At 39.4% G+C, this 26,731-nt stretch overlaps 1 protein-coding gene across 1 annotated transcript; it reads right to left on the bottom strand.

Moving 5' to 3' along the window:
- Nucleotides 1-9,101: 9,101 nt before the first annotated feature.
- LOC123257809 lies at nucleotides 9,102-13,343 on the bottom strand. The gene is made up of 3 exons (XM_044717792.1): nucleotides 13,068-13,343; nucleotides 10,310-12,581; nucleotides 9,102-10,195 (listed from the first exon to the last, which is right to left on the bottom strand). Exons 1-3 carry the CDS (start codon nucleotides 13,341-13,343, stop codon nucleotides 9,102-9,104), a joined length of 3,642 nt encoding a protein of 1,213 aa, XP_044573727.1.
- Between the last annotated feature and the right edge of the window lie 13,388 nt (nucleotides 13,344-26,731).

Here is a 26,731-nt window from a genome sequence, read left to right as displayed (position 1 = left end):
TATTTGCAGTAAAATCGAGTTTCGCATTCACTTGTTTAAGCAAGTCGAGACCGATAATACCGTCAAAATCTTTCAGGACTTTGAGAATGAAAAATGATGATTTAACATTGAATATGGAAGCACAACATTTCTTCTCGATTTTTGTAAAGCCGTGGATTGACTTTACGTTAAATGGGGTGTCCACAGCCACGACTCCTTTCAGCCCCGGGAGTGGAGTAATATAATTTTTTGAGGTACCTGTATCGATTAAAAGCTTTATTTCCCTTCCTGCCAGCGTACGTGTAATGTATGGGAGTAGGGACTTTACCCTAAAAAATTAATAGAGTCCTCTGCGTCTAGGTCATCCTCTATTATTTCTTCGTCCGACGACACGTAGTTTCCCATGGACATGGGTCAAAATTAATAATCACAAGAAAGGAAAGCTAACTTCGGGCGGAGCCGAAGTTGATATACCCTTGCAGTTGAGTCGCAGTCCGCTAGATGGCAACACGCATCTTATATTATTAGATATATAGCGGATCGTATATAGTTGGCCGATCCTTATGAAATTTGGCATATCGAATTATGTTGCCAAAAGAGGAATCCATTGAAACTCCCATCCTTCCAACTTGAAAAACAACGAAGTAATAGCATTTCCGATCAATCAGTTATATGGCAGCTATAGGATATAGTTGGCCGATCCTTATGAAATTCGACAAATCAGATTGTTTTTCCCAAAATAGAATCTGTACCAAATCCCATATTTCTAACTTAAAAAACACCAAAGTTATGCCAATTTCGATCGATCTATGACAGCTATAGGATATAGTCGGCCGATCCTTATGAAATTTTCAGAGGAATTTTCAAATTTTAAACTTGCAGAGGGTATTATAATGTTGGTCAAAAGTGTGCAACGCAGTGAAGGAGACATCTCCGACCCTATAAAGTATGTATATTCTTGATCAGGATCACCTCCTGAGTCGATATAAGCATGTCCGTCTGTCCGTCTGTCCGTCGGTCCGTCTGTCCGTCTGTCCGTCTGTCTGTCGGTTTCTACGCAAACTAGTCTCTCAGTTTTAGAGCTATCGAGTTGAAACTTTGCACACATCCTTATTTTCCTTGCAGGTAGTACATAAGTCGGAACGGCCGGGATCGGTCGACTATATCCTATAGCTGCCATATAACTGATTGATCGGAAATGCCATAACTTCGTTGTTTTTTAAGATAGATGTTATATTCGACCAACATATCTTATGTACAAAATTTCATAAGGATCGGGCGACTATATCCTATAGCCGTCATACAACGATCGGAATTGGCATAACTTTGGTGTTTTTTATATTAGAAAGATGGGACTTGGTACAGATTCTATTTTGGACAAAATAATCTGATTTGCCAAATTTCATAAGGATCGGCCGACTATATACGATCTTTTATATATCTAATAATATAATATGCGTGGCGCCACCTAGCGGACTGCGACTGAACTGCAAGGGTATATCAACTTCGGCTCCGCCGAAGTTAGCTTTTCTTTCTTATTTTTTTTTTTTTTCTTGCACGTGCCGAAAATGAATATTTTTTATATGCAATTTTGTACACCTATATAGCATATTTTCGTCACTAAAATTGATATCAGATATTTTGGGTTTCGCATGCAGGTTCGTCACCGGTACTTTACCTCGTCAAGAGGTTTTTTTCTATGATATCAGTTGTTTTTTTGTATATATTGATCTTCAGTTATTTAAAATAGAACACATAATATATAGAATATTAAAGTAACCTCTGGACAGGCGATTCCCAGTTAGCAATACTTTAATTGTAAGGATAAATACCAAAACTCTTTTTTTTTATCTCTATATATTTTGACATTCAAAGACGATTTTGACATTTTGACCTTTCCAAAGACGTAAAGAATTTTTCGATAGCTTCAGTGGTTCTGAGTTATACGTATTTTTAATTTACAAAGGTTTTGTAATTTGGTTAGTTCAAAAATTTTAATTAAAAATTTTCCCAAAATTCTATTTAAAATCCAAAATTGTTCGTAATTATTGGAAACAAAGTTGTTTAAACAAATTAACAGATGAGAGGCCAATCCCTACGAGAGTTTCTATACATAATAAATTATCAAAAAAAAAATTAAAGGAAAGGAAAGCTAACTTCGAGCGGAGCCGAAGTTGATATAACCTTGCAGTTAAGCAGAAGCTCATATTATTATTATATATATCGAATCGTATATAGTTGTCCGATCCTTAAGAGAATTTCACCAACAAGGAAATGTCTAATAAAATTATATAAACAGCCCCAAGCCTCTTTAAAAATAGCAAGGTTGTGCCATTTCCGATCGTTCAGTTACAAAGCAGGTATAGGATATAGTCGGCCGATCCTTATGAAACATAGGATTAGATTGCCCAAAACGGAAACCGTAGATAGTCCCATAATTCTAGCTTCAAAAACAACAAAGTTAAGCCAATTACCCTAATACAATTTTGCAAATTGGAGAAGATTGCCCAAAATGCAATCTGTACTAAGTCCCATCTTTCTAACTTAAAAAACATGCCACAGAATAAATATATGGCAGCTATAGGATATAGTCGGCCGATCCTTATGAATTTTGCCCATAAGATGTTTTGACCATAAGATGTAACATGTGTGGATAGTCTCAACCCTCCAACTTAAAAAAAATCAAAGTTATGGCATTTCCGATAAAATCAATTATATGGCAGCTATAGGATATAGTCGTCCGATAGACAAATAAAGTAAAAGTTGAAAGAATTTACTCTATATTTTTAAGTTTATTGCACACATACATGAACAAGCTCAAAAAACCCAGCAGTACTGAAATTCATGTCACCGCCTTTTCCGGCCGTAATGTCAAACTTCGTTCGAAATTACGCATATTCAATATTAGTTATTAATCACTAATAATTTTTTGATGTCATTCTAAATATTTTGCGCGAAAAACTGTAACCCCATGGTTCAATAATTAAGGTATCTGTCTGTGAATCGTAAGGTCGTGGGTTCGATTCCAAGCAGAAAAATCTTTATTATGGGTAGATTTTTGTTTAATTTATTATACCCTTGCAGAGGGTATTTCAATGGATTCCTCTTTGGGCAAAATAATTTGATATGCCATAATTCATAAGGATCGGCCAACTATATACGATCCGCTATATATCTAATAATATAAGATGCGTGGCGCCACCTAGCGGACTGCAACTCAACTGCAAGGGTATATAAACTTCGGCTCCGCCCGAAGTTAGCTTTCCATTCTTGTTTTTTTTTAATATAGCAGTCTCAAAATAAACTGATATATTTAATATTTTTATTATCTAAATAAATACAATACAATTTAATATCTACCTTTCGATTGGTATATAAATTAAAAAAAAAAAGATTTTCCAGTTTTTCTAGTTAAACAAATTGTTGAATGTAACACTTTTTTTGGGTGTGCGATATAAAATAATAAATATTAGAAAAGTATTGGCGGAGTTGCTTTGCCTAGTTTTTTTATAGCTTTTAGTCCATTATTTGGCCCAAAAACGGTGGTGGCTATAATTTAAGTAAAACAGTGTTTTATTTATATGCATTAAATGTTTACTCGTAAATTTGTGCATTTGTGAGTCTTCTCATTAAGACATTAGACACGGAAACACAAAGTAGAATTACATCAAATTACATCATTGCCTTCTAGCTGAAAAGTTCGAGGTTAGCCGAATGGAGAACGTTGTGGTTCCTAACACGGAAGGGAACGGTTCGAGTCCTAGTTGAGCCAATGTGTTTATGTTTTACTTTTTAAGCCCTTTTTTTATTTGGATTTTATTTTTAAATAAATAAACTAAAAGCTGAAAAGATATACTCCATATTTGTTAGGGTATTGACCAAATATATGCAGACTCCAAAAAGCAAAAATGCCAATCAAATACACACACATAAGTAAGCTTCTCAGGACGCTGCCCAAAATTGGTAGCTGCAGGACTATATCTTGAGTTAACGAATTTTGCCAGATATAAGCGATATATCAAAAGTTGCGTCATCTCAAAAGCTATCTCCACATGCAATATAAATAAGATCAAATAAGCAAATTTAAAAAAATTATTTTTTTTTCTTAAAAAAAAAATTTATTTTCAGAGTATTTTTTCTTGTTTACTATTTTCACTACTAAAGAAAGTGAAATAGATATTTAAAAAACCTTTTCAACGGTGTAAAGCACGTTTTAATATCTTAATTATAAAGTTATGAAGTTTTTAAATAAAAAAGTTTTTTTTTAATTTTTTGACGTAAGCTTAAGGTATTTCAAAAAGTTGTAGAACAATAGTTGCTCATATGATAGTAACAAACATCTCCAATTTTTTTCAGGATTGCCAAGAAAAAATAGTGCAAACAGACAACCAGACAAACGGACACACACTGGCATTTTGAAGAAGAAGAAAACATCGAATTTTTTGAATAGGTTAAGTTAGGGTGATGCTAGGGGGACTTAGAAGACCCCCCCGCTTCCACTTGAGCCGCTAGGGCTCCTTGTGTTACCGCTAGGGCAAGGGTTTCACCGAAGTGCTTCTCCTAGGTAGAGGAAGCATCTCGTTGAGAGATCTGCGACAATCATTGACTGTCCTGGAGTTGGACGAGAATCCGTCAAGTGCCTTGAGCGCTGCCTGACTATCTGAGAAGATGAATATTGTACCCCGATTGCCCCTTAGTGCTGGGGATTCCAGTGCTTCCCTAATGGCTACTACTTCAGCCTGGAGTGGTCAGGAAGTCTGAAGGACTCCTTTAGGCTCAAATGCTCACAAAAGTAACCGCCTCCCACCTGGCCGTTGAGTTTTGATCCATCTGTGTAGATATGAAGTCCCGGTGTCCGGGCATCCCATTCCTCCCTCGAGGGGATGATGATTTTGTAATTAGTGGTGGGTTGGTCGACGGGAACGCAGTAATCCGTACCCCCCTCAGGCATGAAGTGATGCAGGTCCAGTCTGGTATGACCAAAACTATTCTTGCTCCATATCTTTACCGCCATCAGTTCTACCGGTAGTAGGTCAAGGATGATATCTAGGGCATCGCTAGGCGTAGTGCGTAGACTGTCTGTTATACAGACTTCCGCCATGCGCTGCGTCTTCCTGAACATTTCCCTGCATAAGCAGTTGTCCAGGGCAAGCCACCAGACCACAACTCCATAGAATAAGATTGGTCTCATGATCGCTGTGTATAACCATCTGACTATCTTGGGGGACATTCTCCATTTCAGGCCTACCGCCTTGCGGCAGGATAGAGTGCTATTGCCGCTTTCTTAGTCCTATTTGCGGTGTTCAGCTTCCAGTCCAGTGTTTCCTGTCTAGTGTGATGCCTAGGTACTTCGCACTATCACTAAGAACTAGTGTTTCCCCTAGGAGCTTCGGAAGCCTTAGATTTGGTATTTTGTACCTCCTGGTAAACAGCACGAGCTCTGTCTTGGACGGATTGACTCCCAGCCCGTTCCTTTGCGCCCAGGCCGACAGAACTTCGAGCTTCTCTGTCATTAGGTCGCATAACGAATTTTTTAAATAACTTCTGAAAGAAATGTCGGATCGGGTCGGTTGATACCAATCGACGCGTATTTAGCATTAGAAATATATTCTGTCTGGGGACTAAAATGTGTCCACCAGCCCCACTTTAGTGATTAAAAATTTTTTTACTTTCACCCTTATTTCTCCCAAACCAAATAACTTTTGGAATATGTTTGGACAAAAATTATCTAATTGAAATAATACCTTTCGATTGGTATATAATTCATTTAGATCGGTTGCCTACAGAAAATTTTTAATTCTTCGCCTATATACACTGCGCGTCACCAGATTAACGCCCCCTTGGTGTTCGCGTTTGAAGTGAAATATTATCAAAACTATTAAAGATTGAACTGTACAATTATTTTTTAATACAAGTCGATTAAGGGGGCAGGATGGTTTGAGACTTCAAAAAAATTTTTTTTTCAGAAATTTTTTTATATAATAGAACATTATCTTAGGAATATCCTGTGAAAGTTTCATGTCGATCAGACTAAAACTTGCTGAGATACCGATTTTCTAGTTTCTTTCTCTCCATATACTCCAATATACAAAGCAATGGAAAGCTTTTAAAACTTTAGACGCGTTTTTCTCAAAACAACTTTTTCAAGTCGGTGCGTAACGTAACTCAAAAAGTAATGCTCGGATCTAAATAAAATTTTGCACTCATCTTTAATACAATAAATACTTGCGGATGAACGAACGCTTTTTTTTTGAAATTTTTGTTTACCATTTTTACGGGCAATAATGGGCGGATTTTTATGTAAAAATGTTACCTCCGACTTTAAAACCGCGCCAAAAATTCAAAATCGCATATTTTTCAAAATGGTTTCGTTCATCCGCACAAGAAACTAATATTTTAAGTAAATCAATTCATTTTTGTATATCCGATAACACTGTAAGGCCAGACTTTACGCACCGCAAGAGACCAATTTTTGGAAGCGACTCCGGCCGACTACCCGTCACGGGATAAATTATAATTATTTCTTAAAAATAAAAATTCCTAAATACTCTCCAAATATAGCCATTAATCGTGTAAAAAAATTGAATTGATATATTTACTCAGACATAAAAAAAAAATCGCAAAAATCTGCTATTTTTCAGCCTCTGAAACCTTCCTGCCCCCATAATTCTCTTAATAAAAACATATTTTAGAACGCAGTTGGTATTTGCATAGATTTTTATTAAATTAAAAACTAAAGAAACTGGTTTATTTGGAAGAAAAAACTGCGTCATCAGCAAGATTAACTGCAAGGGTTACTTCGGCTCCGCTCGAAGTTGGCTTTGCTTTCTTGTTTTTAAACCGATTTCAAAAGTGCCGGTTTTTTTAATAGTTAAAGGTTTTAGCTTTTGAAAAAAAAAAAATAGATCTTCATATTTTTTAAACAAGAAGGACAACATTTTTACACAAAAAACTGCAATTTTTGCCTTTTATTCGTGTTTTTTCGGATTTTGACGCCAGTTTTACAACTGGCACAACTGGTACAACTTACAACAAGAAAGGAAAGCTAACTTAGGGCGGAGCCAAAGTTTATATACCCTTGCAGTTGAGTCGCAGTCCGCTAGGTGGCGACACGCATCTTATATTATTAGATATATAGCGGATCGTATATAGTCGGCCGATCCTTATGAAATTTGGCATATCGAATTATTTTGCCCAAAGAGGAATCCATTGCAACTTCCATCCTTCTAACTTAAAAAAACAACCAAGTTATGGCATTTCCGATCAATCAGTTATATGGCAGCTATAGGATATAGTCGACCGATCTCGGCCGTTCCGACTTATATACTACCTGCAAACAAAAGAAGGATGTGTGCAAAGTTTCAACTCGATAGCTCTAAAACTGAGAGACTAGTTTGCGTAGAAACTGAAAGACAGACGGACAGACAGACATGCTTATATCGACTCAGGAGGTGATCCTGATCAAGAATATATATACTTTATAGGGTCGGAGATGTCTCCTTCACTTAAATTTTTTAAGGACACTTAAGGACTTGAAGGATTGGTCGACTATATCCAATATCTGCATCTGCTATTTTTTAAGTTGCTTATGGCTCTATCCAAAATTTGTATCTCATAAGAATCGGCCAACTATATACGTTTCGAGATATATATAATAATATTGGCTGCTACCTAACTGCAAGGCAATATTAACTTCTGTTTCTCTCGATGTTAGGTGCGTACGCTTGTGGCATTAGGAAATGCCCGTATATGCATGGCCCGTAGACAATAATAAAAACAAAATGTGTAATGGAAATGTACAAAGGGATACTTTTGTATTATTTCGACATTGGACTTCAAAATTTCAGTGTTCGCTATGAATAAATAAAAAATTCATTCAATAAGGATTCATTTAATATATGCCATGTAAAAATAGGTTTAAACAACATTTTCTCGGTACAACTTTTTTTTAACGATTAAAAATAATATCTATGTATGTCATCTGTTTTCTTAAGGGGGCATGCGCACTTGTAATTTTCAAAAAATCTAATTTTTTTTTTGCATATTCTGAAAGTGTATATATTTAGAAATGTGTTCACAAAATTTTGAAATGATCCGGTGAAAATTCATTGAGATACACATGTTTAAAGGTAGGGGCGTCCGGTATATCTAATAGTGAGTTGAAACTTAAGCACGTTTTTCTCAAAACTACGTTTTTGAAGTCGGTGACCACTCTTACTGGAAAACTAGTGACCCGATTGTCTTGAAATTTAGCATGCTTTTTTAATACATAATAATCTAGTACTTAATCGAAGGATTGATTTTTTTATGCAAAACTTTTTTTTTACAGCTAAAAAACTACCGCTTTTTTTTACAAAAACGATTGTTCATCTTTGATAGGTCGCCATTTTGTCGAATATTTTTTTTTTAATATCCATCGATTAAGTACTAGACAAACTATCAATAAATGTAAATCCGTTTCATTTTTTGATTTCAAACGATCCAGATTTCCACAGTCTTGGTCACCGCGACCCGTGTTTTTCAGACGGACGTCACTTCGACGGGGCGTAGCTTTGAAACTGCTCAATATTTTCTACTTTTTTGTTTTTCAAATTTAAGTTTATAGTTTACGAGAAAAAAATTCGGGAAAAATGTCTATTTTTTGGCGCTCCAACTGCGCATGCCCTCTTAAGATAGCCTAGGATCGTGGCTGATTGGGATAGGATTTTCCTTGACCTTTATTTTCATTTTCCGAACAGAAAGAGCACCATGAGGAGTGATCCCCAACCGGCAAGACGAATGAGCAGTGGACTGTAGAGTAATATGTTCTTGTCAGTTTCGCTGTCTAATTGGTACTAAAGAAAATTTACATTTGTGGAACTTAACGATAGGTGTGTGTGTGCATACATGTTGTGGATTGTAAAGCTAGTTGGTATAGAAAATATAAAGATGACAATATGGGATAACTTATAAACTATGTATCGATAGTCCATTCCTAAACATCCCGGGCCACCCTGAAACACGGTTTCTGAACTGAGTAGTTTCGCAATTTTCGTTATTGGCCGGGTTTTGAGCCGGATGATCCGGACTGCTCGAACCTTATTGTCCTTTCCTTGGAAAGTGTCGATCACCTTCGCTAGATGTCATAATGCTGGTGGTGTGTTGGACTCCTTGATGAGCGCAACGCTGCCGATCGAAATGTTAGGGGTTGTCGTGGTCCACTTAGGACGCTGCTGATGCTTCGCCTCTGCTGACAACTGCGAATGTTGGATTCGTCCACCTACTCTTAGCAGGTTGTCCTTGTCGATGATTGGTGAGATCTTGACCAATTGAGATTGGTTCCCTAGAGCCTTGTTTGCGCGTAGTAACTGGATCTCCTGTTGAAAACCAGCTTGAGCGTGTTGCAGCCACCGAATCCTTGCTGCCTTGATCTCATCGAATGTTAGAGAATTCGATATTTGGTTCGAAGATGGGTGCTTCATGCGATGAATGAAGCGCAAAACGTAAGCAAGTGTGTGTATAAGCTTCAGCCAAGATGAGTTGCGATTGAGAAGCTTATCCCATGGGTTGTCCGTCGTGACATTCGTCTGCGCAGCTAGGCAGGTAGTTTTGACTTCGTCTTGTATGCGTTTGTCTGAAAGAGAAGTACAGTTATGAGTATTGTTCAACCTTTCCAAGAATTGTTCCTTGTCCCTCAGCCATGAAGGACCCTTCCACCATAATTGGAAGTCAATGAGCTCGGATACTCCCAAGCCACGGGATGCGCAATCCGCTGGGTTCGATTTTGAGTCTACATGCCGCCATGCATGCTTCGGGATGGTTTCGAGGATTTCTGAAGTGCGGTTCCCAACAAACGTCTTGAGTTGGGCTGGTAAATACGATAACCATGACAGGACTATCGTCGAATCACTCCATGCGTAGATCGTTACGTCGTTGTTCATTAGTCCAGCTTTTATGGATTGCAGAAGTTGACTCAATAGAAGTGCGCCACATAGTTCCAGGCGCGGCAAAGACTGCTGCTTCAAAGGTGCCACTCTGGTTTTTGCAGCAAGTATGGCGACCGAAATGGTTCCATCGTCGTTAACCACTCGGCTGTATACCACCGCTGAGTACGCCTTGGTGGATGCATCTGAAAATCCGTGCAATTCGATTCTCTGTTTGTCGCTTTTAACTAAGCGCGGTATCTGGAGCTTGTGAAGGTTGTCCAGATCAGCTCGCCATTTGAGCCAGTTGTTTGCTAGTTTGCTCGGTAGTTCGTCGTCCCAATTCAAATTCAACAGCCAGAGTTTTTGAAATAGTATTTTGAATTGAACTACGATTGGTGCTAATAGACCGAGAGGGTCGAATATACGTGAGACATCCGACAACACTTGCCTCTTGGTGCAGCGAGGGTCTTTCGATAGGTTTACATTGTACGCCAATGTGTCCTCTCCAGGGTGCCAATGCAGCCCTAGCACTTTGACTGGTGATTGTGAGGAATCCGTGTTATCCTCCGATTTGATGCGTTTGGTATTCGATACCCATTTCCCGAGCTCTAGGTTAGCACAGGACATCAGTTGGACCAGTTCGTCCCTGTTGCGTAGCAGCTCATCCTCACTATTTGCTCCAGTGAGAACGTCGTCGACATAGAAGTCCTCCAACACGATTTTTGCTGCGTTCAGAAACTCGTGCTTATGGTCAGCAGCTAGTTGCTCTAGCACTCTGACTGCTAGAAATGGTGCGCATGATGTTCCATACGTCACCGTGCATAGTTGGAAGTGCTTGATAGGATCTGAGGGATCCTCTCTCCATACGATTCTTTGATAGTCTCTATGTTTTTCGCTCACCCATATTTGACGGAACATCTTGACTATGTCCGCTGAAAAGACGTATTCGTACATACGGAATCGCAAGCACACAGCAAATAGGTCTCGCTGAATACTCGGTCCGATTGAGAGCGTGTCGTTTAATGCCATGCCTTTGGCGTCTTGATATGATCCGTCGAAAACCACTCGAAGTTTCCGACCCAATACGGGATGATGTGGCAAGTAGAAATTCCTACCCTTGGGAATTTCGGTCGGTGAGATTTCTCGCATATGTCCTAGCTCCTGGTATTCCCTCATGAACTTCACGTAGTCGTTACGTAATTGTTGATTCTGTGCTAAACGTCGTTCAACTGATTTGAACCTCTGCAGCGCTCCTTGAAGTGTATCTGCGAATTGTGTTTCGGATACTTTAAACGGAAGTTCCACGATGTACTTGCCTTGTTTGTCTCGAGTGTGTGTTGCAAGAAAGTGTTTCTCCACCTCCTCGTCTTCAGGTTGAACTTCTGCTTTGCGATGTATGCTTTCCAGTTCCCAGAACCTTCTGAGATAAGCATCGATGTCTATTGTTGTTGTAAGTGCCGTAGCGCTGCATGCGCGTGATGAAAGCAGTGATGTAATTACCCATCCGAAAATTGATGATATAGCAATGAGCTTTCCTTTGTCGTCGTAGATTTTTCTTCCAGTTATAACACTCCAAACGTGTTCGCTGCCCAAAAGAATGTCAATTGGGGCATTCGTGCTAAATTGCGAATCTGCCAATTGCAGATCGTTGAAAACTCGAAGTACAGACGCGTCGATGGTCTGCCTTTCCAATGATGACGTAATCTTTCCAAGCACGTGAGCCTGGACTACCAGCTGATCTTGCGAAATACGGGATTGGATGCTTATAGTGCTGCATCCCCTTGTAGTGTCTGCTTTGGTTGATGAAATTCCCGTAACCAGTATGCGTGATGGCGTACGAGCCAAACCAAGTGTTTGTATACAGCGTTCAGATATGTACGACAGTTCTGAACCCGTGTCCAATAGGAGTCGGCATGCAACCAAATCTCCCTTTGCGTTGCGAACGTTGACCATGGCCGTCGGCAAGGTGCTCCTGTTCCATCCAGTTGATTGTTGTGAATTTGCAGTGCCTTGTGCACATACCATTGCTGCAGAACCTTCTGCTTGTGCGATGTGACTCGTAGTCACCGTTGAGATGTGTGCGCTAGGATCCTCCTGATCCTCACCAGTTTGAGAGATTGTTCCAATAGCCTGTTGCGTGCGTTGCAGGTGCAACAGTGAGTGATGCTGACCTTTACATTGTCTGCACTTGAACGTAGATTTGCATTTTCTGACCCCATGACCAGGATTCAGACAATTGTAACATAGAGCGTTTTCCTTGGCAAACGAAAACCTCTGTCCTGCTGACATGTCCAAGAATTGTTGGCATCCATACAGACGATGCTCTGTAGAATGACATTTGCTGCACTTGTTTCCTTCAAGTACAACCAGCGAATGTGTGACCTTCCTTCCCTTGTCACCGATTGAGGCTGTAGTCTTGCCTCCGATTGTTTCACGCTTGCTGAGCTCTAGTTCCTCGCAACGTGCATCCAAAAATTTGAAGAATTCCTCCAGTGTGGGTGAGTCTGTCTCCACACTGCGCTCGATCCACCTGCGTCGAGTATCTGCATCCAGCTTCTCCAGCGTCAAGTAGATGATCCAACAGTCTCGACCTGTTTCCTCTATGGCATCCAAACCACGCACTATTTCATTGGCGCCGTCTGACACCTTCCGTAATGTTGCTGTATCCGACCTTGTTGTTGTTGGCAGCTTCATAAACTGCTCCAATAGTGAATTCACGATATGCCGTGGACGATTATATCTTTCATTAAGTCGCTCCCACGCAGTGTTGTAAGCTGAATCCGTAATAGCCAAATGTCGTACCAGATTTGCAGCTTCGTCGATCAGAAGAGATTTCAAATGATGAAATTTGTGCGTATTTGTCAAATTCGCCTTGTTGTGAATTGTGCTCTCATATATGTCTTTGAAAGCTGGCCACTCTGAATAATTGCCAGCGAACCGTTTAATTTGAATTTTAGGCAATTCGCTTTGAGCTGATGCCCCTACCATTTGAGCACTACCTGAATTCGCCGCGTAGGCGTCTCCTCCTTCAGGTCTCGACATGTTTGCAGTGGCTCGATTTGCCGCCAACTGCTCGAAGAGTTGTTGTTGTTGTTGTAGCAAACTTATTATTGCGTCGTTGTTTTGCAGCACGCCGCTGCCGTTTTCACTGTTCCCAATTGATGGACTAGGTCTTGTACCTACCATCGCCGAAAGTAATGCATGCGCCCTTAGATATTTTTCCTCGTAGAATATGTTGTCATGCTCCGGATCCACATAGCCATCTACTTCGTCGAGCATAGCTATTTCATCACCAAATCTATTGAAGTCTTTCCATGTTGTGTTGAGATGCTCCAGCCGCGAAGACACCTCTGCCCGTGTGGCGTTCGAATGTTGCGCGTCCTCAGCCCAAGCCAAGCTCCGTGTGATATTGGCCTTGAGTCTGGCGCGCCCTTTTGTCAATGCTTTTAATTGCTCCATGCCGAGAAACAATTACAAATGAGAACCAATGCACAGAAAACTACAAAACAAATCCGGATGCGAAGGACCAAACAATGATCCCCAACCGGCAAGACGAATGAGCAGTGGACTGTAGAGTAATATGTTCTTGTCAGTTTCGCTGTCTAATTGGTACTAAAGAAAATTTACATTTGTGGAACTTAACGATAGGTGTGTGTGTGCATACATGTTGTGGATTGTAAAGCTAGTTGGTATAGAAAATATAAAGATGACAATATGGGATAACTTATAAACTATGTATCGATAGTCCATTCCTAAACAAGGAGCTCTTAGCTTTTCGGATGGCTTTTTTGCCAGTGGCCAGGGACGCCTTGTAGTCAGTCTAGAGGGCTGACTTGTCACCGTCCTTCACCCTGTTGAATACCGTTCTGCATGTCGTTCGGACCATTTCTAGCATCGCCGACCATAAGGGAGACGTATAGCATTTGCATTATTTCAGGCTTCCGTAAATTCTTGGACCAGAGTGTTCACACTTTCTTGAACCAGAGTGTTCACACTTCACCATGGAACGCACCTTGTGTATAAAAACCACTTGATGTACTCTATAAAAAAATAAAAAAATAAAGTGAGGGAGAAATGCTGTTCCCTACACCAAAGTTGTAAAAAACAATAAAAATATATACGACATTGAAAAATAAGGAGAAAGAGGGGAACGTTGGGGGAGAAAAATATGCATCGACTTAGGCAAAATAAACCTTTGCAGATAGCATTGGTCCCGTCGGACGCTTCAAAATTCTAGTACCGAACCAGAAATCAGTAAGCCGACAGTTTTACAAAGAGCTGTTCAAACAATTTTGAATTATATATATGTATGTACGCCAAAAATAAATGGTTTTCAGGTTTAATATTCTGAGTGAGGGGTTTTATTGTTCTGTTCCGAAGAGCTATCCGAATGAACTTTACATCTTTATTTTTAAGTGTTAAAATACTCTTTGCTTTGCGGGCTGCGTTGACGGCTACGTCGGCAGCGGCGTGGCTGCCTACATACATACAAAGTAAAAGGTTAAAACTTGCACCGTTCGCATAAACATGTATGTTTATATATATTTACATATAACGCACACAACTTAGCTGGTGGGAAAAAATTGAATTACTATAAACATCCGCTACGTGGTCATATTTTGTTTGAAATTTGAAGTGATGACTACATAAGTTTTCAGTTCATAGTCGGTTCATGGTAGGGTTGCCCGAAGGGCGAGAAAAGTTCCTTAAATGGGTAAGAACCTGTAACGACCCAACCAAAGACTTTATTAATTGCACACGATTAATCATTACCAAGATATCCAGTTTCTCCAGTGTATAAATTCTCAAATGCTTATATGAGAGTGTCGATTAAGCCGGGCGTGCCTAGGGTAGCGTGTAAATCTGCTTCAATGGTAGAGAAGATGGACTTAGACCCGAGCAATCTTGCGGCGTACGCCAATTTGTTAAATGAATGCTTCCCAAGCCAATGTAATGGTAGATCCCGTCTTAATTACTATCCTGCATATAGTAGTAGACGACATTTGCTACGATGGTGGGCAGAAGGGCCTTTGATGCCTGGTGCGGAAATATGCTCCAAAGTGTGATTAGTGACGATTGTGACTCATTGCACTCATTCCAAGCTTGGCGCGTATCGATGTCTAATTCGGATGACAAAACAAAAATACTCCAGTATTCGTCGGCACTATCCGCTAGCTTCCGCGCTGAGGAGTGTCGTAAGGTTGTTAACTCAGCTTTCCATCCTGTTCCTATTCCCGTTTCTTTATGACGAGGGCTTCTACATTTAAATATGATTTTAGGTAATGAAACCGTTGGTAGTAGGTGAGACGCTAATTATTGCCAATGGCAAATTTGCTCATTACAATTTTGGCTTGAAAAATGGTTAGTTGAAAAATGGAAGTTAGCTTTCCTTTCTTGTTCTTAACTATTTTAAAAACAAACAAGAAAGGAAAGCTATCTTCAGGCGGAGCCGAAGTTTATATACTTTTGCAGTTTAGTCGCAGTCCGCTAGGTGGCGACACGCATCTTATATTATTAAATATATAGCGGATCGTATATAGTCGGCCGATCCTTATGAAATTTGGCATATCGAATTATTTTGCCTCAAAGAGGAATCCACTGAAACTCCTATCCTTCTAACTTGAAAAACAAGCAAGTTATGGCATTTCCGATCAATCAGTTATATGGCAGCTATAGGATATAGACGGACGATCCTTATGAAATTTGTCAGATCGGATAAGTTTGCCCAAATTAGAATGCATAGAAAGTCCCATCTTTCTAAACTGAAAATCAACGAGGTTATGGCATTTCCGATCAATCAGTCAATCAGGGTATTATAATTTTGGTCAAAAGTGTGCAACGCAGTGAAGGAGACATCTCCGACCCCATAAAGTATATGTATTCTTGATCAGGATCACCTCCTGAGTCGATATGAGCATGTCCGTCTGTCTGTTTCTACGCAAACTAGTCTCTCAGTTTTAGAACTATCGAGTTGAAACTTTGCACACATCCTTCTTTCCTTTGCAGGCAGTATATAAGTCGGAACGGCCGGGATCGGTTGACTATATCTTATAGCTGCCATAAACTGATTGATCGGAAATGCCATAACATTGGTGTTTTTTAAGATAGAACGATGGGATTTGGTACAGATTCTATTTTGGGAAAAACAATCTGATCTACCAATTTTCATAAGGATCGGCCGACTATATACGATCCACTATATATCTAATAATAATATATGATGCGTGGCGCCTTCTAGCGGACTGCGACTGAACTGCAAGGGTATATCAACTTCGGCTCCGCCCGAAGTTAGCTTTACTTTCTTGTTTGCTTTTTATTTATTTTTTAATTGAAAGAAATGTATTGGGTCCTTCAAATTTTATTGGATGTGGCGCCATCTGTGGTATGGCAGAAATAGCGGAATACCATGATAAGCTAAAAAGTTGAGCGAGCATGCATTTGTCAGCGCGTTGCTCATGAGTTGCCCATTCGTACCCCCTTCGTGAAATTATATACATATATATAAGCAACGAGGCATTGAAATCGCCAAGATTTCAAGTCTTCTCGTCATTTGAAAAATAAAACAATGATAGATTCTTAATGAATACAAATGTTGCTATGTCATGAATCAGCAAAATAAAAAACAAATTTTTTGTTTTTAAAATGGCTACCCAAACGAAGGTCTATTTTTTCACAACATTTTTCATTTTTTTCGAATTTTTTAAAAATATTAAAAATAAATTTCAAACCATGCCAAATTTCAAGTAAATCGACTAATTAGAACTTGAGATATTATGGCTACCGGATCAACAAAAGTAGTTTCTAGAAAAACGCTATTTTTGAATATCAAAACTATCGAATTATGAAAAAAAATCATAGATTTTTTAAATTTCTAGACTAGAGTACCCCCGTAATAGTTGGATCGTATGAAAATCCTCAGCTCATTTCGAATATAGTTATCCGCTTGTTTCATAAAAGGCAACTCAGTAAATACAGTCCTTACAAACGACGCAGGAATTCCTAGAGCAAAGAATCAGAACCTTGAGCTCAGGAAAAACAACGGCACCATTTACAATAAGGTCAAAAAATATGGCGTGCGCATCCAGTACGTCAGGAAGACAAGCATCTACCTACTAATGGAAGTCTCCATATCACGCGTTATATAAATGTGAGAATTTTCGCGCAAAAACAGTATCTTAAATATTAAATTCCGTACAAAAACGAAAAATGTGAGTCAACTGATTCAAGACCGACCACAAATCAAAGGAATGTAAAGGAAGGAATGGTTTCGAGTGCGTCAAAAAGTATAACACCCTCTTGCACCTGGAAACCACAAGACTTCATTCCCCAGCTGTCGGTGCAGCAACTAACAAGAATTACAAGTTTCTTGCGACAGCAAAGTAGCGGTCCAGGCAGATAACGGACAAGTATCTAAATTTCGACCCCTGCCAGACTCAGGATCATAGATAAATTTGATCATTGAGCGTCTACCATCAATGTTGTCACTAAAACGGTACGATACAAAGCCTCGGATAGAATGCATTGGAGGATAACCAAGAATGAGAAGAGCAAGAGTAACTGAGTATGTAACTCTCTTTCAGCCAGCGAGGAGCAGCCTTTGTTCTTCCCCACATCATAGCTGACTAACAAGCTCCACCAATTACTCATTGCTAATTGTTAATACCCAATGAGTGTCCATTAGCTGATCCCTAGTTCGATAAGCCTGAAAGGATAGATCTACCAATCGGCACCGAGCACTAATACTCGCTACTCCTTCCAAATCAGCAGAAAGTCGAAAGAGATATTGCCACAAAACACGAAGTCGAAAGATATTGCCATCAAAATGTTCTTAACAATAGAGTGACGATCAACCGGTGATGCTCGGAAAGGGTATTCCGGCTCTATTAATGAATATGAAGCTTTGGGATTTATGAAGTTTGTTCCAACAACACATGTGCCCAAAAATCACTATTTCATACCATATCACTGTGTTCTCAAACCTAACAGCAGCAGCACCAAATTATGAGGGGTTTTCGATGCATTCGGGCAAAGCTACATACAGGTCGCATCGTTCAGAGCGAGCTTTTGTTTATACTGCTACGCTTCAGAACACACAGATATGTATTTACGGAGCACATAGAAAAAGTATGGGTCAATCCAGATAAAAAGTTCCATTAACTTATATTTTGAAGAAACGATTCATCTGAGGATCTTAAGTACTATCGACTTAAAACCGTCACGTATGGAACCAAAACATACCCATATTTGGCAACAAAATTTTTAAATGAACAAAATACTACTACCCCCGATTTCAAACTACGAAAATGGTGCTCAAATAATGAAGAACTAGTGCAAAGAAAGCTCTGGTTATAACAAAGCGAGTGGTCTGCTCTGAGTTATTACAAATCTTCGACCCAATAGGTATGTTTACGCGTAAAAGAAAATTTATTCATGCAACACCTCTGGGAATTGAAAATGGCTTGGGATGATGAACTGCCCTTAGAACTTCAGTCAGAATGGAAAAACTATCGTTCTGACCTGCAAACTCGATATAAATGGCAACCATGACAAGAAACGGAAAGGTTCCAGTCACGCAAGAACTACACAGTTTTGTGGACGCCTCAGAAAAGTCCTATGGCGCTGCAATACATGTACGAGCATGGCCGCTAAGGATGCGTTGGGAGAAGCGGTATTCAACTATAGGCACAGTAATTCCTTTTACAAATTGCAACGGATTGTTGCGTAGATGCTGAGGTTTTGTTATAAGGCTAACAGATGCATATTGATGCAAAATATCCAACCTTGCAAGGCATTAATCGTCAACAATATTGGATCATCAATGACAAAACAATGGCACGAAGCATTTTACACAACTGCGTACGATGTACCAGATTTAAGCCCAATTAATGAGTCAAATTATGGGAAATCTACCAGTCGAAAGAGTTACACAGACTCTCCCGTTTTTTAACTCGGGAGTAGATTACTGCGTCCCCATATGGATTCATCATAAGATTCGAGGAAAACGACCTGACAAGACTAATTTGAGAAAGCGATTCACTTGGAGTTGGTAAGCGACCTCACAACAGACGTCTTTTTGGCCACTCTACGCCGGTTCCTTGGACGTCGAGGAAAGTGCCAGACGATCCATTGCGATAATGCAAAAAATTTTGTTAGATCCGGTTAGATGCGGTTTCCAGTTATTTAATAACAAGACTGGAACAGAATTTCAATTTAATGCAATCGAAAAAATATTGTAATACAACATTTTTCAATTGTTTATTTATCATGTTTACGTTTGATTACATTTCCATTAATTTACCAACTAAGCAATATCCACGGATTTTAATTGACTTGAACTTTAATACTAATAAAATTAGTTCTTGGCACCTATGTAGTGCCAATACCTAATAACCCAGCTCTAATAGACTGCGCCAGAAACAGAAATCAGCTATATCAGCGCTAAGAATGGCCGACTGACCGGAACAAGCAAACCCGGCGACTTGAGTAGAAAACCGATACAAAGCGATCTGAGTCAGCAGACCCACAACGAGTACCTAGCACGTACATTCTTTAACATTAACCATTAGCCATAGCACGTACTTTCTGTAACATTGACCTTAGTGTACGTACTTTTATTAACATTTACCAGCTAACCATAGTTAAGCTACAAAACTTGTGATTTTCTGGTCTTATAAAAGATTATCTGGTCCACAATAAAGATAGTTGCGAATACAGACTAAATCGGTTCGTTACTCAGTATCATCTAATGGTACTTAAAACTAACCTACTTAGAGTGATGCTCCCGTGAAACGGACTGCCAGTAGGACTTATACGAAATCTCTCGTAATCTCAGTACCATCTCGTGGTACTTATACCTACCCTGCGTCGTGTGTTTCTCCCGTGAAAAGGACCACCAGTAGGACTCAACTATACAAAACGTTCGTAATCTCGGTATCAGTTCGTGGTACTTATACCTAACCTGCGTCGTGTGTTGCTCCCGCGATGCGGACCGCCAGTAGGGTGCACCTATACAAAATCATTCGTAATCTCGGTATCTGTTCTTGGTACTGGGAAAGCTCACGGGAAAAAACGGTAGGTCCTGGAATAACAACCATTATCTTCTAAGGTTGACTGAGAAAGTTCACCTAAAATTGATACAGGGCCTACAAAGGTTGACAGAGAAAGTTTACCTAAAACGGTCCTGATGATAGTCCCCGTGCGGGAACAGATGACAGAGGAGCCATTGATTTGTATGTCGGTTGTTTATCAGTTGTGTATCGGTTTTAATCCTATTTATGGGTTGAGGTACTTGAGGATTCAAGACTAAGCTTATATGAGATTACTCACTCTCAAAGTGGCGATAAATAGATTGTTCCATTTTACAAATCACTTCCATGGAGCTTCAATATGTTTCATAGCCGATTTTTAGCTTTAGAAATACACCACCATTAACATTAAATATATAGGAATCTGTGGTTCAGTTGAACGCCTTGTTGGCAGCAGTAAGACCACTTCGGCTGATGCTGGTAATGCTAGGGATGTATATTAAAGGCATTAAGTGCCAACAAATTCCGTGGCTATTTCTAGAACCTATTTTAAGGCAGGTAATCTATGGGCTTGCCACTCGCGACAAACTAAATCAAAAGTCATCAATGTTAAATCAATAGTTACATCGATTGCATTAAAACAGATTTGTCTTCGATTAAGAACTACGTGAGAAGATTCTGCATTGTTTTTTTTAAACCTACATTATATATTTGTCATAGTAGTTTGAGTCAATTTGTGAAGTAATTAAGTTTTCCATTGAAGAGATATTTGGTCACTGGTGGGACTAGTTCCAGCATTAAACATTGTAATTATTTTTAGTTAGTTCTTTCAGTGTATCTAACCGCAGCGGTCCACTAATTACCTGTTATCAGCAGTTCCATTTATTTGTGGTCATTGAAGTGCTTAAATGAAACCTTGTAAAGGATAACTTGTTGCTTTCGTTTCCATTACTTTGCACCTTGCACGATAATTACGTAATGGAGTCTGGAGACGTAGCTAGTGCCTCGGTTCCTGCAAGCAGGAAAAGGCTGTTGCTGCGAAGAGCAAAGGTGACCTACCAGAAGATGAAAGCCCTGCATCATAAAGTCAAGGATGCAGTGCAGAAGTACGAGTTCACTATCATTGTACTGGAGCCATTGGAAGTCTTGTTGCGAAATAAATTCACTTCAATTCAATAAATAGAGCAATTGAGTTCAAGTGAAATTGGGAGTGAATTATTCTGATACTTCTCCGAGCTTGCAGCTGATGTGCATGTTGACATCCAGGTGGGAATGACCAAGCACTCTATGAGGCTAGCTGCACACTCCACTCGTTTCGACGACACCAATGGTCCCCGCTGGACCGCGACATCCAGTCGAGTCTATTTAACCAGGAAGTGGCCAATTGTATCTTATCAATGCCCCCGCTCCCCCCGAGGTCAGTGGCGTAGATAGCTTTTTGATATGGGGGGGGATATGACTCAGAATAATATCCTGTTTTTTTGTAAGTTTTATTTTACACTGCGATAATAATCCGCAATCTGCGATAATAATAATAATAATGCTGTACTGCACAGTCATCGCGTAAAAATGTGTTTCTTTTTCAATTTTGAGATTATATCATCTTATAATTCTCAGACCCAATGGGGGGATTGATCCCCCTGATCCACCCCCTATCTACGCTACTGCCCGAGGTCGACATTTCCACGTCACGTCTGGCAGTGGTCTGCGATGGATTTTCTGAAACTTCTGTTCCTAATGCCTCATCTGGCCTGGGATTTTGTTTATTGTCACCGGTGCCGATTAGGTCAGCGCCCAGGTCTAACTCCATTCTGGACTCCAACCTGCACCCTTCCAATAGAGGGAAGTTGTCTGCTTCACTGCTGCTACCGCCTGCAGCTGCCAAGGCTGTTGTTCCAGCCTCCCAATCCTGCATCAACCTTAACTGTACTGACGATAATTATGTTTTAATTGTCGACGAGTGTGCTGCAGCAATCGAAAGGTCCGCCTCCACGCCATCCCAGAAATATGTTTCCCGCCACTCTATTTGCTATTTACGAAAGCCTGCAACCGAGAGTTATAGACTTTGCGATCATCATCAATATTGTATTATATAACGGGGGAGGATGTTGGGACTTGTGCCCGTGTATCTACCCTCAGCGGTCCACTAATTGCCCGTTATGGGCAGTTCCGTATTCTTTGATTCTCCCAGATTCGCATGCGCTTTGTTCTTTGTAGCGCATGCACATTGGGAGCTTTTGTAGAGCAAGCTCTTAGTTTTATGCACTTGTATATTCGCCATTGAGTCCGCTTCATTTATTTTGGGGTTAAATTGACCCATAATAAATATTTAAAACGAATCGAAATTCAACCGCTAGATTCAACCGCTATCAAAAAGCTGATAGCGTTACAGTCACGGATCGAGAATTTTTCTCATCGTTGACCTTTTATGTTGCCTCTTCTAATGTACATTATTGAATTTTGTGAACCAATTTAGTACAATTCTTTCGACGCACACATATAGGTGTGGCCTTGACCTTGGGTGTTTGAACATTATCGTCTTCATTCGGATCAGTAAAATTCATGTATCTGTTGCTTAGAATTTTTTTGCAAAAAAAGGTCCTATTGGTTCATAGAAGGGCGCTACAGACGACAAAATCGAGCGTCCATGTCCTCATCAAGTATACGCTCCAGAATAGCAAAAACATTGAACCACTTCCTCAAGTGCAAATGACCCTTGTTTAAGAGCTCCTGGTTGTTGCTACCAATGAGACCGGATCTAAGTTGAAAGATAGAACAGCTTGGTTTTTATCACCAGTCAGCCATTACGAGAGTATCCGGTGGCAGTTGCGCCAAACGCTGAGCGTCGTCGTGGAACTGTCCTTAACAGTCCTTCGAGGCTGCCAGAACCAATGACATGAGGCTGCCCAAATCCAGATACTCCTTCATAAATGCACCACATTGGACCCACAACTGCTGGCAACGACTTAATTTCCTCTTAAACGCTTGGAATTTTCCAAAAGCATGAATATAGAAGAGCTCGTAGGAGAGACTGCACCAAGCACAAAATTTGCTGGGATACTCCAGTCAAAAATATTTATATGATCGTTGGGTTTAAACTCATTATCTTTAAAGCGATGATTGCCGTGCCGAATAATCAGAATGCCGATACAGAAGGAAGACACCAAATTAATTTCTTTCGGTTGAAACCACTTTATTGCCAAGCCTTGTGGCGAAGTTGCATCTGGCTGGCTATCCGGGTCTTAATCGAATGCACCCACCACATGTCTAGGCGGAAAATCCCGGTAATGCAGGGAGATGTGATGCATGCGATGAAAAATTCGACATTCTCCTTGCTTTTCTGCGTGGCTTTTCATCAGGGCATCAAACCCCGGGCAGATATTGCAAATATTGCGTGAGTTGAAGCCACACACACAGAGCACGCATCGATAAGAGACTTAATTACCATGTACTGGACGTAGACGTCTACGTCTATCTACGTTGGTCTACGTCTTGTCATGTGCTTGGCTGGCGCATGTGTCGATCGCGAGGTTCACCATCTCAAGAGAGACAACGCTGCTCCAAAAACCGGGACATAGCTTTCCAAGTAAGAAAAGTATCCTCCTTGCAGCCGCTTGAGTCTCCTCCCACTTAACCTGGGTTAAAAGATCCAGCTTCTAGACTAGGATGTGCACCAGGAGGAAGCCTGGTATTTCCTTTGGCGATCCAGAACTCATCAATGCCGACATATGTCCATTGAACCTGTCTTACAACTCGCAAAGGGTTCTAACTCAGCCGGGGTCCACAACTCTAAGGTGGAGACCTCATATACATAGGTCTGGAACCTGTTGCATAATAGATCAAGAGCGAAAATAATTATCATCTGAATTTTCAAACGCGTGACCGTTGCCTGCGCAGAATCTCGCGAGTAAAAAACGAGCCAGCGCTCATACTTAGAGCTACTTAGTAGCTCTACCCTGTATCTCTATAAGTATTATGAATCGAGCCACTCACGAATCACGAATCGAACCAGAAAAAACGCCTCGTACTACATGGGATGACCAAGGAGAATAGTTAAAAGGCCGCGCAACAAGACGGAGAAGACAACAGGCCGAATAGAAATATATTTGGTATCTTACCAATGTTGGAGGTCTCACCCACATGATTGAAATATTTTTTTTTGTATTAACATAACATTTCAGTTATTAGTTTTAAGAATCAAAATATTTTCTAGTATAAAGGTACACAACGGGTCACTAAGACGGTTCAACAAAAACGTACAGTCGCATTGGATTTAGTCCCTCATTAACATTGACCACCTAAACAGTTAAGTTAAGCCACAAAATATGTAATTCTCTGATCTTATAAAAGATCACCTGGGCCATAATAAAGCCATAGAAAAACAACGTCACGAATGATTAAGAGAGTTCTAGATATGCAGATTAACCACAAATCGAAAGTGAATCTAAAATCGCGGTATTATGTCATGTTATGGATGAAAATTTAATTTTTTTCTTATTGGCCACATTCATTGCCTACATATTTATACCCTTGCAGAGGGTATTATAATTTTGTGTGCAACGCAGTGATTTAGACATCTCCGACCCTATAAAGTATATGTATTCTTTATCAGGATCACCTCTTGAGTCGATATAAGCATGTTCGTCTGTCCGTCTGTGTGTCTGTTTCAACGCAAACTAGTCTCTCAGTTTTAAAGTTTTAAAGCACACATCCTTCTTTTGCTTGCAGGCAGTATATAAGTCGGAACGGCCGGGACCGCTCGACTATATCCTATAGCTGCTATATAACTGATTGATCGGGACTGATGGCTATTTGTGTTGATAGCTGTTGATAGCTTTAAGATTGAGAGACTAGTTTGTGTTGAAACAGATAGACGGACATGGACTGACGAAAAGACGGACATGCTTAAATCGACTCAAAATTACAATCCTCTCTGTAATAAATGGAGGTTCGATTATAAAATATTAATGTAAGACATTATTAAAATCTTATAATTTATTTATCTAACAAAAATAATATTTTTTGCAGAAACAACTGGTCATCTTTCGCTCCAAAAACAAATGTGCTGTGGCTATCATATTTAATTTCGAAATTACATGGAAATGTCAAGTACGAAAGAGAAAACACTAAAACACACAAAATAAATTTACTGAAGCTTCAGGATTTGAATAATACTATATTTTCGTATAAAAGTGCTGTTGATTGTTTAAGATCTATAAAAAAAATGTCTCGGGCATGCAGTTTTACATTTTATACATTATGATTTATATTATATTAATTTAAATATTTATTTGTTATATTTGATACAAATATTTGTTTGAAATTGAATTTGTTTCTTAGTTAGTAATTCTTAATGTGAAATTCTTTGTCAAATTAATTTAAATGCACTTTTAATAATACTATAATTTTCTCAAGGTCAAAAAGTTTAAATTATTTGATGAATACCAGGATGAATACCGTTTCTCTTCTATCTTCGTAGAATCTCTTCCATTCGTTCGTCTACTCGACCGAGTAGGATGGAAGACGTCGGGAAGATTCAAATCTGAGCTAAAAATCTAACAAATGGATCGGGTTGAACATCAACTACTTAAAAATAATCTCTGACTTCGATAAATTCTTCAAAAGTATATGCTCATTATTTATGTTAAAGCCACTAAATGAGCTGAATGTTATTTATTTGTGGAAATTGTTGTAATAATTGATTTCTCGCCATCCCGCCAGAATAAGAAGCCTAACAATCTTGCTTCAAACCTAACCCTGGTTTCAGATAAAACACGCCTACAACCAGCCCAGATAAATTCTATTTGAGGCACTTAATTAAGATCATACGTTTAAGTTTTTATAACTCCAAAGGAGATGATTACATTGTACTGAATTCCTTGCAATGATGGTTTGCCCAAGGAAAGGTCCATGTCTCTGGCGTTGTGTTTGGAGGTTCTTTGTTGAATAATAAGAATGAATTCTTATATCTATGGGCATTTACTTATATAGCCAAATAATGCACGGTTTTGCCGGCAGAGACGCTGCTGAATACTAGATCGACATTATATATTTTACACGTAAATAATTAGTATATGCAAGTGCATTTGTGTGTATGTGAGTTAGAAGGTGTCATGCATCTATACCGCTGTCGCGCATGCTAGATATGCCGACTAAGCATATAGTGATTTACACTGGAATTCTTGTGTGATCAATTTGCTACATATTTGATATAGGAACATTTATATGAATTATTTACACTGCTGGACAAAATAATAAGTACATGCTCATAAGATTTCTTCTATGTCACGTAAATCTTTTTTGATAACCGTTACGAACCAATTCTAATTTCTTTTAGTTTTCTGGCATAATGTTGATTATAAAAATACTTAACATAAGAATAATTCACGAAATTTGTAGAATTTATGGTCGATTAAACCTAAAAAACATAAAAAAGGGTTGGTCAAAAAAATAAGTACAGCAATTCTTCAAAGCCTCTAACTTAAAAATAAAAAACATTTTCTCAATTTTTTTCTTTTTATAGTAATCTTATGCTAATACCCAGTATATCCCCCCATATTTTGTATAACTTTTGTTATCCGTTTCGGCATGCTGGGCATTTAATTTACGGCACGTCTCCAAACAACTCTCGTACCTTGTCTTTGCTGCAATTCTTCTATATTTTGAAATGTGTTTGTGCCAATCCGACGATTAAGCTCTCCCCATAGGTTATCTATTGGGTTTAAGTCTGCAGTTTGACTTGGCCACTTCATAATGTCCACCTTGTTTTCGGTGAACTAAGCTTTGACCAGCTTTGATGTGTGTTTTGGGTCGTTGTCCTGT

Source organism: Drosophila ananassae (assembly GCF_017639315.1).
Source record: "Drosophila ananassae strain 14024-0371.13 chromosome 4 unlocalized genomic scaffold, ASM1763931v2 tig00000066, whole genome shotgun sequence".
NCBI classification, from domain to species: domain Eukaryota; kingdom Metazoa; phylum Arthropoda; class Insecta; order Diptera; family Drosophilidae; genus Drosophila; species Drosophila ananassae.
Note: the sequence above shows the minus strand (reverse complement) of the source record. Positions and strands in the feature narration are given on the sequence as shown.

Bases quoted from the DNA above. Each gene is read 5' to 3' on its own strand.
- LOC123257809 (XM_044717792.1), bottom strand. From the start codon at position 13,343: ATGGAGCAATTAAAAGCATTGACAAAAGGGCGCGCCAGACTCAAGGCC. The intron at 12,582-13,067 runs GTAGGTACAAGA...CTATTGGAGCAG, and splicing joins ATGCATTACTTTCGGCGATG to TTTATGAAGCTGCCAACAAC. The intron at 10,196-10,309 runs GTATATTCGACC...CGAGCAAACTAG, and splicing joins AGTGTTGTCGGATGTCTCAC to CAAACAACTGGCTCAAATGG.